General features: G+C 51.5%; 1 protein-coding gene across 10 annotated transcripts in view; it reads left to right on the top strand.

Moving 5' to 3' along the window:
• Positions 1-14,248, top strand: part of LRP8 (LDL receptor related protein 8) — a 74,782-nt gene that overhangs the window by 49,651 nt on the left and 10,883 nt on the right. For all 10 annotated transcript variants that reach the window (XM_054573330.1, XM_054573326.1, XM_054573318.1 and 7 more), the window contains 10 exons: positions 771-890; positions 965-1,090; positions 3,993-4,167; positions 6,265-6,492; positions 7,424-7,542; positions 7,788-7,927; positions 9,319-9,460; positions 10,446-10,598; positions 11,496-11,720; positions 13,290-13,358. In XM_054573330.1, the coding sequence (XP_054429305.1) occupies positions 771-890; positions 965-1,090; positions 3,993-4,167; positions 6,265-6,492; positions 7,424-7,542; positions 7,788-7,927; positions 9,319-9,460; positions 10,446-10,598; positions 11,496-11,720; positions 13,290-13,358 (1,497 nt within the window). The remainder of the gene's footprint in view (positions 1-770; positions 891-964; positions 1,091-3,992; positions 4,168-6,264; positions 6,493-7,423; positions 7,543-7,787; positions 7,928-9,318; positions 9,461-10,445; positions 10,599-11,495; positions 11,721-13,289; positions 13,359-14,248) is intronic.

Raw genomic sequence — 14,248 nt, 5'->3', positions numbered from 1 at the left:
CTAGCAACAGCTCAGTGTAGAAAAGGGCCTGGAAGTCTCAGATAACCACAAGCTCAATAGAGGGAAGACTGTTCAGACTCCTGTGTGAGCTCTGTCCAGAGTGGGACATGGGCAAATGGAGTATATCCAGATACAGGTACCCAATCAGTAGGAGGTGAGAAATCAGTTCTTTAAGGAGATTCTGAGGCAGCCATTAGACTCGGGTCAACCCCACACTGCAGAGCTGAGAGCGGGAGCAGAAACTGCAGGGAGGCCGATCCTGTGAGGAAGAGCTTTGTTCCAGGTGGGGCCAGCTGCCTCAGGAGGGAAGTGGGCTTCCAAGGCCAGAGATGTCGAGGCAAGGGCACTTCAGAAGGGGTTACCAGGATAGCCTGAAGGTTAGATGTGGCACACACAGGACCCTTCAACTCTGAGGTCACGAGGAAGGAGGAGCTGGGAGAAACTTGTTTGTGAAAGGAAAAACCTTAGGCAGCCAAGCTGCCTTCAGCCTGGCGGTGGACAGAGCCCTGGCCTGGGAGGCAAAGGACCTGTGTTCTGGTTCCACTCTGTCCCTGTCTGTGTGTCTGTCCTTGAGCAAGGACCTGCCGCTCTTTGACCCCGCTCTTGCCCAGTCACCTGGTTAACGAGGCTGAGGCTCAGTGAGGCCACAGAGCATCCCGGCTCTATGGGAGTCTCGCTGCCCTGAGTCTCTGCTTCAGCTCTGGGCCCGCCCGTCTGGCCCCCACCCCAGGCTGGGCTCCGGGACCCTCAGGAGCCCATGTCCCCTCCAGGGCTGAACGAGTGTCTGCACAACAATGGCGGCTGCTCCCACATCTGCACTGACCTCAAGATCGGCTTTGAGTGCACCTGCCCCGCGGGCTACCGGCTCCTAGACCAGAAGACCTGTGGCGGTGAGACCCTCCCCTCACACCCCCAAGCAGAGGCAGCCCCTCCTGCCAGTTCTGACCTCCGCTCCTCCCCACAGACATTGACGAGTGCGAGGACCCAGATGCCTGCAGCCAGATCTGTGTCAATTACAAGGGCTACTTTAAGTGCGAGTGCCACCCTGGCTACGAGATGGACACGCTGACCAAGAACTGCAAGGCTGTCGGTATGGACACCCCACGGTGTGGGGGGGTGGGGGAAGCAGTGTGCTTCCATGTATGTGAGGAGTGGATGTGCGCACACAGTGCTCAGAGGGGACATCACATCACGCGCGCGGCACTGCACACTACCACCCACGTGGACGCTGCATAGAGCCACCCAGTCCAGCCCACAGAAACTGCACTCACACAGCACACGATATATAGACAGACTGGACCACACAGACTACACACAGCACAGGCAGCCCACGCAAAGAGCATGACCGGTGCACACCTAACATCGATCAGTTCAGCCAACTGAATTATTTTATTCAGCCCTTTACACTGGACACCTAACATTGTTGTAGGTACTAGATTCAGCAGTAAGCAAAACAGAGACAAATCCTTGTCTGCCCTCATGGGACTTACATCCTAGTGGGTGAGACAGACAAGAAATCAGATAAATAAATAAAATACAGTGCACGGCAGATGGTAATAAGGGTTAAGGAGAAATAGAAAGCAGGGAAGGAAAGAGAGAAGTCCAGGAGGGCAGTGGATTACAGTGTTACACAGAGTGGTCAGGGAAGCCCTCGCCTTTATGAGAAGGTGACATCTGAGGTGAAGCAGTGAGCCATGCATTTATCTACAGGAACAGCATCAGGCTAAGGAACAGAAGTGCTCAGGCCCTAAGGTAGGAGCATGCCTGGTTTCAAATAGCATTGAGAAGCCAGTGCAGCTGGAGCAAGGAGCAGAGGACTCGGGGCAGATCACAAAGGTCTTCTGGACCACTGTGAGGGCTGACTCGATTCTCTCAATCAGGGGAGGCCTTTGAGGGTTCTGAGTAGAGGAGGGACATGGTCTGTCCTGCGTTTTAACTGGCTGCCATGGCTGCTGTGTTAAGAATAGACTGCAGGGGGCAAAGGAGGAAGCCATTTAAGAGGCTTTGGCAATAATTCGGAAAAGAGGCACTGGTGGCTTGGGAATATGAGAGGTGGAAAGACTGGATAAATTTTGGAAGTCAGGATTTATTTTGGAGCAACAGAATTTACTTGAGTTAAATGTGGGTTGTGAGAGAAAAGAGAGAGTCAAAGATGACTCCGAAGTTTTTTACCAAGCAGCTGGGAAAATGGGATTGCTATTTATGGAGCTGGGATAGATGCTGAGAAAAGCAGGTTTGGAGACTATTAGATTGATTTGGACATGTTACATTTAAGAAAATGAGACATGTAGTAGGCAGTTGGGCCTACTAGCCCGAGTCCGGAGTTCAGATGCACAAATGCAATATACAATGTATATAGATTATAACAACATAGCAGCCACAGTAATGGACATGCAGCCTATAAACCCAAAAAACACCACCCAAGCTGTACACTATACAGTGCATACATAAGCACATCATGTGTAACATGCAATCTGTTCTTACCCCACGTGGGACACATGCAACATACAACATGGATTATATACATGCAGTGGAGACAATACACAACTGCCCATGTAGACACAAAGCCCCTACAGATGAACAGCTAAAGTGCAGTTAGGGGTTCCCCCCAAGGCACGTGCCTGTGCCTTTCTTCTCAGGTGTGCACCTCCTAAACTCGAAGGGTCCTCACAGGACTTGCAACCAGGACGAGAAGCCGCAGCTGGTCCCGGACTAACCCCCTCTCCCTGTCTCCAAGGCCCCCTTTCCCCCGACTTCCCAGTGAGCTGACAGCAGCCCCGCCCAGGCGCCCCCCGGTGGCTGCCTCTGTCCTAGGCCCTCCTCGTTTCACTGTCTCCGGCTTTAGTAAACGTACCCTCAAAATTAAAAAAAAGAAAATAAATAAAGTACAGTTAAACAAAAACTCAAATCATAAACACGCTGGGTTCCTGTCACAGCGCTCAGTAAAAACCACCTCAAGATGTCCTGTAAGCCAGCTCCCGCCTTCACGAAGGTAAAGTGTCATTGCTCTAATTCGGGGAAGAAGAAAACCGCAGTTTGTCAGTGGCAGAGCTAGACCCTGAGGCCAGCTTCCCCGCTTTCTCCTTCCAGCTCTTGGAACCCTCTTTTTCTATGCTCTCTGTACCATGCCGTCCCTCTCACCCTGACACTGCTTTGAAACAGTCTCCATCATTACACACGGGTCACACGCCAGGCCCTACATGGCTCTGTGCTGGTCCCACCTTGCCCCTAGGGAACACATTAGCCTGGCACAGATGCACAGAGACAGGAACCAGGTGGTCTGCGGAAGTGTCAGCTGGAAAACAAGGAGAAAAGGCCTAGGTACTGGTGTTGCCACTTAGAGAGTGTGGGTGCCTGAGAGGTCCTGATGCACCTCAAAACAGGCTGGGGGACTCACAGCCTGTGCTAAGTGCTGGGCCCTGGTAGGCCTGTGGCACAGTGTCCCTCTGTAGGCAGTAGCCTGGAATGTCTAGGTCACTAGTGATCTTCCTAAAATCTAATCTGAAGCCTGTAAGTGGCTTTGTGTATATGTGGGCAGTTGTGTGTTGTCTAAGCAGAGGAGGTGGTAGTTGCTCGGGAGAAATGCCTTCTAGGTAGAGGGGACAACTTAGCAAATGCCTCGAGGCAGCAAAGTTCTGCCATGGCTAAGTAATGACAGGTAACCCGGTGGCTGGCACCTTCACAGGGGTGAATGATGAGGCTGGACGGGGAGCCTGAGGGCCCGCTACCTTCAGCGCAAGCCTGAGGAGGAAATGGGGGTCCGAAAAGATCGTGGGGGTAGTTCATATCTAATAAAAAGATGAAAACTTCTGTTATGCGTGGTGCTTTTGCATCTTACGCTTTTTGTACCCCTATTCCACCTGTGAGGTAGGGACGTCACTTCTAGTCTACAGGAAAAGGAAGCATCACCTGGCAAACCAGTGGCAGAGGCTTGCTCTCCACTCCCCCACCTCTGCACTGACCGTTTCTCTCTCAACCTCCCTGCACGGCAGCTGGCAGAAGCCCGTCCCTCATCTTCACCAACCGGCACGAAGTGCGAAGAATAGACCTGGTTAAGCGGGACTACTCACGCCTCATCCCCATGCTCAAGAATGTCGTCGCACTGGACGTCGAAGTTGCCACCAATCGCATCTACTGGTGTGACCTCTCTTACCGCAAGATCTACAGGTGAGCAGTGGTAGGTGCCCGTCACCGAGGCCTTGATGGGTGGGGGAAGGGTGAGAGAGGAAGAGAGGAAGAGTGGCCTCTCTGCCCCCTCTGCCCATAGAATTCCCCTAGAGCAGAGTTGAGGCTTAGGAATCACAGTGGCTGTGGAACTGCCAGCCAGGTTCAGCCGCTGGGCTGGCCTAGGCTGCAGGCTCTGTTAGGAGAGCAGCTTTGAGCGCCACATGCCTGACCTCTGGTGGCTTAGTGGGGCAGTGCAAGACACAGGACGTGTGTGGTCAGGGCAGAAAGGAAGAAGTCCCTCGCTTTGGTGAGGACTTCCAAACCAGCTCACGTATCTGTGTGTTGGATCCTGAGGACTCAAAGTTGACTCAGACGGCCTAGAGGATTCCACTCATAATATAGTGATGTCCGTTGTGATGATAGTGAGGGGGAAGTACGGAGGAGGCCTCTGACCCAATCTGAGGGTCGGGGACGTCTTCCTGGATGCAATACCCCCGTCCAGCCCGTCATTGTGTCTGTGACCCCACAGTCAGTGGACTTTGGCTCTCAGGAAAGCTCCCCACACACAAAGTTCTCCCCGAAGTCTTTCTCAGATACCACAAGCCTGCCTCTGTGCATGCCCTGACCCCTTTTGGCACTCACAGCCTTTCTTTGTGCTGAGATGGATCCACACAGACCTGCCCATGACCAGGCACTGGGGAGACTGTTGAAAGAACGATGGGGTGGATGGGCGGATGGGTGGACAGACAGACAGATGGATGGGTGGGTAGGTGAAAACAAATACACCAGGTGCTACTCACTGACAACTCAATGTCTACCCCCCACCCCCTGACACACAGAGACATACTCAGGTCACAGTGACACACACAGGAACAGCTAGAGCAGTACCTGTCCGACAGTTGTTACTGAAAGAGGCAGGATTGTATGACAGACTGGATATGGGACTGAGGAGGAAGAGTCCAGATGAACTCCCAGGTTCATTTTGGGAGCTTCAGGTTCTGGCTCGGGAGGTTTTGTGGACATTGGTGCTGTTCCCTGAGGCGGGAGCTGGGGAGGAGCAACAAGTGGCGGGTCGGGCAGTCCAGCCGCTGGCTGAGGGGAGGGGAATGGAGGTGAGGAGTTTGGGGTGTGTTGCATTTAAGGTGTCCCTGGGACGCCGAGGGAGGCTGGTTGGCTTTACAGTTCGGAGCTTAAGAGAGTGGTCGGGATGGGACAGTCAGAGTTACACATGGCAGTGGCCGCTGTGGGACTGACTGCCCAGAGAGAGGTTATGGGGGAGAAGAAAACCTTGGGAAAAACAGCGTTCGGAAGACAGAAAATCCTGTTAATGTCGCCTCCTGAGTGTCCACTGCATCTTCAGCCCCTTCTCTCCATTCTCACTGGCACAGCCTTCCTGCAGACCCTCTTTATCTCCCACCTGGATGCAGTAAACAGCCATCTAACCAGTCTCCCTGCCTTCATTCCCTCCTCTTCCAATCCACCTCACAGTCCACAGGTGCCACAGTGACCCAACGTGCCTATCTGACTGTGTCCTCTTACCTGTTCGGTTACCTGCCCCCGGGTAGAATCCCAACTCCTTAGCATGGCTTGTAGAGTCCATCTGACGTGGCCCCTTCCTGCACTTACTTCCAGCCTTACATCCCGCCCACCCACTCAATATCTCCCCTTATTCAATGTCCCACACTTCTGGGCATTTGCACATGCTGTTTCCTCTGCTTTCTGTTTTTTGTGTTCCTAACAAACTAGTCCTTCAGGACTTGACTACAAAGCCTTCTGCAACCCTCTAGGATGATGTCGTCTCCATTTCTCTGCTGCTATAGCCCCAAATACTTTCCGTAATCCCATTAGACTGTAATTATCTGGCTATAAATTTCTGTCCCCCACTAAACTGAGCTCTGCTGGGCCAGAGGCTGTGGCGGGTTCAAGCCCATAAGCTTACCATGGTGGCCTGGGAATGTGTTGAATAGAAAGGAGCCAAGCTCCTCTGGAATCCGTTGCCACAGCCCAGAGGGAAGAGAGAGAGAAGGGTGAACAGGAAGCTCCGGAGGGATGCGTGGGTAGGACGCTCGCCCCATGGCCAGCTCTGGTTGCTCTTAGCGCCTACATGGACAAGGCCAGCGACCCGGCAGAGCAGGCGGTCCTCATTGACGAGCAGCTGCACTCTCCGGAGGGCCTGGCGGTGGACTGGGTCCACAAGCACCTCTACTGGACTGACTCGGGCAACAAGACCATCTCAGTGGCCACCATCGATGGCAGCCGCCGATGCACTCTTTTCAGCCATGACCTGAGCGAACCCCGGGCCATTGCCGTTGACCCCCTGCGAGGGTGAGTGTCCTTACCTAGAACTTCCCATTCTCCCACCGTAGGCACTCGGTCCTCATGTGTCTGTCATAAGAGGTGTTTTGAGGGCCCTGGGCCCCTCAGCCCATTAACTCCCAATCAAGCATTCTTGGGGCATTGGTCACCAAGGTTCTGGGACTCCACCACTCACTCATCCTGTCATAGAATGAGACCACCTCAGAGCAGAGCCTGGCTCTAGAGACTGCCTGGCAGGAGCTCCCGGGGCGGGAAGCCTGCCCTAAGGCTGCTGCACGAGGCAGGTGGGCATCTATGGTGGCTGCTCGCATACTTCCAAGCACAGGAGCCCATTGCTTCTCCTGGGGCCTGTTTCATTTTGGGGCAGTTCTGCCCATTAGAAAGTATTTTTCTTATTGTTGTTTGTTTGTTTGTTTTCTCATATTACCAAATCTGCCTCCCTTTGACTTCCTCCATAGTCCTGATGTAAGTACATGAGGTGAAACCACTCAGCCCAGTGCCTGGCACATAGTAAGTACCCAATAAATGTTCAACAAAAAAGGGAGAGGAGCCCTGGGCAGTGCTAGCTGTGTGACCCTGGTGGGTCATCCACTTTCTGCTCTGTTGACTGGAGAAGTCAGAGAGGGTTGACAAGGGCCCTCCGCACCCTGGCACGCTTGGGCTCTGGCTGGAGCGGCCGGAAGTGAGAGGTGGGCTCCCAGGCTGGCCCGCGGAGGCCGGGTGGACACTGGGGGAACACAGGCTTCCCAAGACTCAGATGAGGTGAAGACTAAAGCGCCTGCTAACTCTAAGATTTGATGGTTCCAATGGATTTCAGAGGTCTTCCCAGTTCCTGCCAAGCATAATCTTCAACATTCAGTGGGCCATTGAGCCCTTGTGATCCAGACCACCCCAATCATGTCCTCGACAAGAAGCCCTATTGGGTTCTTTTCTCTTTTAGGTTCATGTATTGGTCTGACTGGGGGTACCAGGCCAAGATTGAGAAGTCTGGGCTCAATGGTGTGGATCGGCAAACACTGGTGTCAGACAATATTGAGTGGCCCAATGGAATCACCCTGGGTGAGCCCTGCCTTCCCGAGATTGGGGGCTGTTCTAGCACCTGCTCCTGACCACTGTCCTTAGCCCCTGGGCCTTGTTTCTGCATCCCGCTTCTAGCACCAGTGCCCGTGTTTCCTGACGGTTGGCCCAGAATGGCCTCCGTCTGAGGCCTGGCCTGGAGATGTGGGCAGGGAGGAGGTACAGGGGAGCAGAGATCCAGGCTGTGGTTCCAGCCTGGATCCCCTGTTCCCTTTCTCTTCCCCAAGATTTGCTGAACCAGCGCTTATACTGGGTGGACTCCAAGCTGCACCAGCTGTCCAGCATTGACTTCAGGGGGGGCAACAGAAAGATGCTGATTTCCTCCCCTGACTTCCTGAGCCACCCTTTTGGGATAGCTGTGTTTGAGGTAAGCCCCGGGATGGGAGGCACGGCCCTGTCAGGAAGCCGCAGCCTAGAAACGTTTTGTTCAGATAGGATGACCCCCTGAGAGTCTTCCAAATGGAAACAAAGGGACGGGGAGGCCAATGGATGTGTCTGTGCACCCTGTGTGAGCTGCCTCCATGCAAAGGCTTTGCAGCCCGTGGGTCACCTGGCAGCCTTTCCTGTACTCCCTTCCCCAGACCGCTTGCTCAGAGCTCTGCTCACAGGTAAGTTGCTAGACCATGTATGTTTTCCATCAGAACCCTCTGCACCCCGCACATGTACAGAAGGTACCCAATAAAGGAAAGGAGGGAAGAAGGAATATCTATTTCCTCACAGTCATTTATTGTTGGAAATGGCCTGCGAGATGCAGTTCAACTCAGCACACTTTTACTGACATTTCCTGGACCCTGGGGTCAGAGAAGTGAATCAGACATTATCCCAGGCCTCAGGAAGATCCCAGGAGGGTGAGGGTTAAGACCCTCCCGTGTTCTGACCCTAACAACCTTTCTCCTTGGGGAATGAGGAAGTGAGAACCATCCAAGGTCTCAGACACCTACCTCTTCCCCAAAACTAACAGCCACCAAAGGGAGGAGAAGGCAAAGGGACAGTGGTCTGTGGTGGGCATTGGCAAAATTTGCTTGAAGCAATATCACGCAGCAATGCTCTGAATTTATGGGTAAACCCCCACCTGCAAGGCCAGCCCCTGCTCCAAAAGACAGGTGTATTCGGATATGTATATGCTTATGCGTATTTGTGCCATGTACATGTAAGTGTATGTGTATGTATGTACGTGAATACATTTAAAAGAGTTCATTCCTGTATATGCTGGTGCTTGTGCATGTAAATACGTACACCGATACTTAGACAAGTGCTTATTTAGGTGTAGATGAGCATGTGGCTATGTGTCCAGATCAGTGCATGAGGCCGCATGGTTGTGCCTATCAATGTGAATATGTCTGCAGATGCACATCCAGGCTTGTCTGGACTAACCACCGGGTGCAGGAGGCCCAGCAGGAGATAGTCCTCAGTAGCTCACAAATGCCCTCCAATCATGGTCCTGGCCCCAGTTATGGTAACAACTAACAGAGAGCCAAACTGAGGTTTATCCCAGTGGCTCCAGGAGGCAGGCCTAGCCAGGCATAAGGAGCAGCCTCCAGGCGAAGTACAGAATCACCAAATAACTCTCTGTGACAGAAGGGAGGCAGAGCACACGGCACAGATCAGAGGCTGCGAGTCCCACTGTGAGTCTGTGTGCAGGAGAGGACAGGGGAGATGGCAAGGCAGTTGTTATGACTGTGGTTTGGGGCTGAGCCCTCAGGCTGAGGTCATGGATTTAGGCTCTAGGCCTCCAACCTCTGCATCTGTACCCCACAGGACAAGGTGTTCTGGACAGACTTGGAGAATGAGGCCATTTTCAGTGCAAATCGGCTCAATGGCCTGGAAATCTCCATCCTAGCTGAGAACCTCAATAACCCACATGACATTGTCATCTTCCATGAGCTGAAGCAGCCCAGAGGTGAGCCTTCCCTGGTCCCAGGTCCCCTGCCCGTGGCCCCTCCCTCCCCGAGGCAGGCTGGTTCACGTTCCTGTGGCATAATGTCTCAGCACCCCCCACGAATAATGGCACCCATCCCTCTCGTTGGGAGGGTGCTTTGCTGTCATGTATTTCATCTCATTTTGCCTCAAGCAAGATCTTGGAGAAATAGGCCTGGGTAAAAAAGAAATAAATATATAAATGCCTTATTTTTGCCAATCCTGTGAAATGTAGGTGGGTATTGTTGTCATTTAACAGTTGAGGAAGCTGTGGCTCAGAGAGGTAAAATAGTGTTAGCAGGTGGCAGAACTAAAATCTGACTCAGATTCCAGAGCTCCTTCTGCCATGAGGAGCACATTGTTTCTCATTTATTTATTTGTACCCATTTGACAGTAGTATAAACTAATATATCCCAGGGCCAGACAGTGATAGTTTGTCGGTTGGGAACAGAAGCCAGGAGCCCTGTTACTTGGTGTCTCCCCCTCTATCACTAGGGGACACTAAACTGTAAGGGAGGGGGCCGGCCGCCAGGGGGAAGTGAAAAGGCAAGCGGGCGGTAAGCAGATAGGGCTGCTGCCCTATTCTAAATCTAGAAATTTAAATAAGAAAGAGAAGCGGCGTGTGGCACAGGGGGGAAACATGGATTCTGGAGTCCAACACACCTCAACTTAAATTCTGTCTCCAAAATTACTAGAGGTGCCATTTTGACAAGTCCATTGTCCTTGTGAGCCTAGGTGTCTTTTATCTGTCAATCTGGTGCACAACACCCACCTCCCAGAGCTGATATCAGGATTAAATGAAAGTGGGGATAAAACACCAGGTACAGTGCTGGAAGGTGCCCAATAAAAGTAGTAGAAAAAGCTTTCTGAGCAAATTGAGTGGGAGGGGTGTCCTTGGGAGGAGGGAAGACCTGGCAGGTCCCGTCTGTGCCTCATCTCTCCCTCTCTCTCCCCCTCGCTCCCCTTAGCTGCTGATGCCTGCGAGCTGACTGCCCAGCCGAATGGAGGCTGTGAGTACCTGTGCCTTCCTGCTCCTCAGATCTCCAGCCACTCTCCCAAGTACACGTGTGCCTGTCCTGACACAATGTGGCTGGGCCCAGACATGAAGAGGTGTTACCGAGGTGAGCGGACCTACCAGGAGGGCTGGCCCCTGGCCACGCCAGACCCCATCCTGCTGAAATCCTCCCTTGGCTTCTAGGGCACTGCGTGCTCCTGGTTTTCCTACATCAGCTCTGGCTTCCAGTTGCTTTTGCAGGCTCCTTTTCTTTTCCTTCTTGAATGCTGATGTCCCTCAGGTTCCTTCCAAGGCTTTCCTCTTCTCACTTCCCCCATCAGTGCACAAATACAGACAACGTGTTTTCATTCATTTTCAGGGGCTTTCTAGAACCCCTTGAAGACTTTAAATTAAGAATCCTTGATCCCTTGGCTTTAGTTACTGTTTACACGTTCGTGTGGGTGAATACGAGCTTGCCTATTTCTTGCTCAGAACTTAAAACACTACATAGAAGCCCTTTCGTGATGTGATTGGTGCTGATGGTTAATACTTCAACCATATAAATTTATATCTTTCCCCAGTCTTGATGCAGGGCCAAGGCCTTTTGTTTGAGCATAAGTCTGCTGCACCATTTATGATTTCCAGATTCAATGGCTTAAAATGGAATGAGATCTTAAACCTAATGGTATAAAAGTATGTGAGTAAAATCCTTCTAGATATATGTGATTTCCTCTCCTCCCAGGCTTTTACAGTGGTCTTGCCCAGACCTAATTCTATAGCATTGTTTTAATAACTCACTTTTATCAAATCAACATGCAGGATAAACACAGGCATAGTGCTTGGGATTCAGCTGAAGAAAAAAGATCACAGCCCATTCAGGAGGATTAGGGGAGGGTTCACAAAGGTGGCACTTGAGCTGAGCCGTGAGGAGAAGTTCATAAGTATAATCCATAGAGGCAATAATTTAGGCACTAAAGCAATAAAATTCTCCATCCAAGTGACCTCCATGGTATTTCCTCTCCAGCACCTCAATCTACCTCAACTACGACGTTAGCCTCTACCACAACGAGGACAGTGTCTGACTCCACGAGAGCCCCTGGGACCACCATCCGCAGCCCCACCTACCAGAACCACAGCACGGAGACACCAAGCCTGGCAGCTGCCGTCCCAAGCTCAGTTAATGCCCCCAGGGCTTCCAGCATCAGCCCGTCTACCCCAAGCCCTGCAACTAGCAACCACTCCCAACACTGTAAGGATATGAGTTCTGCCTTCTTTCATGACATAGGAAGCCAGCAGGGGGCACTATGTGGGAAGCAGAGATCATACCAGAGGTGAATATTGGTATCTCTGTGCAGGAAGCAAAGAGACGTAGAGTGCCCACCTGCGATTTAGGAGTCTTAGGTACCCCTAACTGATAGAGGGTCTTGAAGGAAGCTACTTTCTATCTCTGAGCCTCAGTTTCCTCAACTACAAAGTGGAATAATAATAACCCTTCTCCTACCTGCTTCACAAGATCATGAGAGGCAAAGGAGACGGCGTAAACAGAAATGCTCACACATGCACAGCCTCTGCTGCCCTGGGTGTGTGTCTGCGTGTTACTGTTATGACATGTACCTGAGGGTGTGTCCCTTAGATCTGGAAACTTCAACAGCTCTGGCCTCTGTTCTCAGCACCCTCACTTGGTCCCTCAGACGATAATATCCATAAATAGTCTGCTCGTGCCTCTTTCCAAACCCTGGGATAAAAGTAATTAAGTTCGCCACTTATTAAATCATCGGAAACAGTAATTATCACTGCTAGAAAAGTTCTGTCTCATTAAGCAGCAAATACCTTTTTAATTGAGTTACCTGCCACGGGGAGTTTAAGAGGGTAAACTTTCCCATTCACGCATGGCCCAGAAACCCAGCAGTTCCGCAGCGCCTTTCTAACTGGGTCTGTCCTCCCGATAGAGGCTGGATTTTCAGAGCCGAGCACTTACCCGGAAGTTTGGAGAGGCGGTTCCTCCCATCCAGGGCCAAGCCTCTGACCCGGAGTCCTACTGGCTTCCTCACGCTCTGGGCTTTAACTAGGCTGCCCAGTGTTTGCTCAGGCCAGAGAGAGAGGCCAGGTCATGGCCGCATTCATCTTTGTAAGCAGTGGGCTTGTTTCTCCCCTTAATAATTAGGCTCCCTTAGGGTAACTTGGAGACCCAGACACACTGAGAGGATGGCATTTGGGCCATTGCCAGGGGACAGTCATCTCCTGTCTTGGAGCAAAAGTAGATCCTGGTCCCGTCACACCTCAGAGGGCTGCCATGAGGATCCAAGGGACAAATACCTTCTAAACTACAAAGTGCTGTACAAATGTTAGAGTGAAGATGGTGGTAAGAGTGAAAAAGATGCAACAACAGGCTTTTTAAAAACTACAGTTCACTTTCCAAGCACTTTTCAGTTTAGAATGTGCTTTTATATACCCTATACCCCACTCCCCACCCTCTTTGAACTAAGCATGGCTGTGCCAGGCACTGCGCTAAGTAAGCATTTCACATAAATCATCCACTTAATCTTAACAATATCCCTAGGAGGTAGGTAATATTATCCCCAGGATAAAGAAATATATTTTTAACATGTAATAACTTGCCCAAGGTCACACAAGTAGTGAATAGTAGAGCTGGACTTAAACCGAGGAAGTTTGACACAGGAACCTGTACTCTTGATTGCACTATGTGATATTGTGTCCCGTTTTAATCACTTCTTAAAAACAAACTGATAATGCAGATGGACAGACAGACCACCAGGAACAAGAGAAACATCATCCTGCAAACGTTTGTGTTTTGCAGATGGGAATGAAGGCGGCAAGATGGGCTCAACAGTCACTGCTGCTGTCGTTGGGATCATCGTGCCCATGGGTGAGTGTGGCCCCCCGTCACTGCAGAGAGAAGAGAGACCCTGCCCAGGGTCTGGGGGACAGCAATAGGAGGGCAGAGCACTTAGCATGCTGCCCTGCCCATGACCTTTTCCTGCCCCGGCGGCCTTCCTGCCCACTTCCCAGACCTGATTTAGCTTGGTTCTTAGCTTGACATACAAGGCCCTTTAGGACCTGGCTCCAGGCCACCACCCGCATGCGAGCCATGTGAGGCTGAACCATAGGCGTCCTGGAACCGGGGTGGCGTTTCTCATGCTCGCCCCTCTCCCCAGCTCCCAGCAGTGTCTGGCACAGGGTTGAAAATAAAATATTTGTTGAATTAATGAGTAGAGCTGCTTACCATTGCTTTGATCATGCCATCCTGTTCTCTTTCTGTTTGGTCTTCCACCAACATTTATCAAGCAGCTGCAATGTACCAGATTCTGTGATAAGGGGAGGGGAGGTGGCTAAAAATAGATAAGACATGGTTCCCATCCTCCAAGCTTATAGTCTTATCAGAGAGAGAAACATAATACAGATCATTTGATTCTGACATGATAAGCCCTAATATTAAGCCATACGCGGTTCAGTGGAAGTGCCGAGGAAGCATCTAACTTAGAATTGGAAGAGAAGAAAAGCAGGCAGGAAAGGTTTCCCAGTGGAAGTGTGAGCTGAGTCAGCCAAGTGAAGAAGGATCAAGAGCAACCCAAGCAGTGAAGGCAGCATGAGCGAAGCCAGGAGTGGGAAATGGGAGGGGGCTCAGAAGAGCGCGGCGGGGACGGGCAGTTTGGAACTAGACGGAGCTCAGCAGGCCGGAATATAACATTGAGTTAAATCTCACAAAGAGCGCCAGGGGCTGATTCATTCTCCCCCATCCCAATGTTCACATAGTCT

The sequence above is a fragment of the Pteronotus mesoamericanus genome, unplaced genomic scaffold (genome assembly GCF_021234165.1).
Source record: "Pteronotus mesoamericanus isolate MK-2021 breed Mesoamerican mustached bat unplaced genomic scaffold, CSHL_Meso_final contig_105, whole genome shotgun sequence".
NCBI classification, from domain to species: domain Eukaryota; kingdom Metazoa; phylum Chordata; class Mammalia; order Chiroptera; family Mormoopidae; genus Pteronotus; species Pteronotus mesoamericanus.
This window is presented reverse-complemented; position numbering and strand designations above follow the sequence as displayed.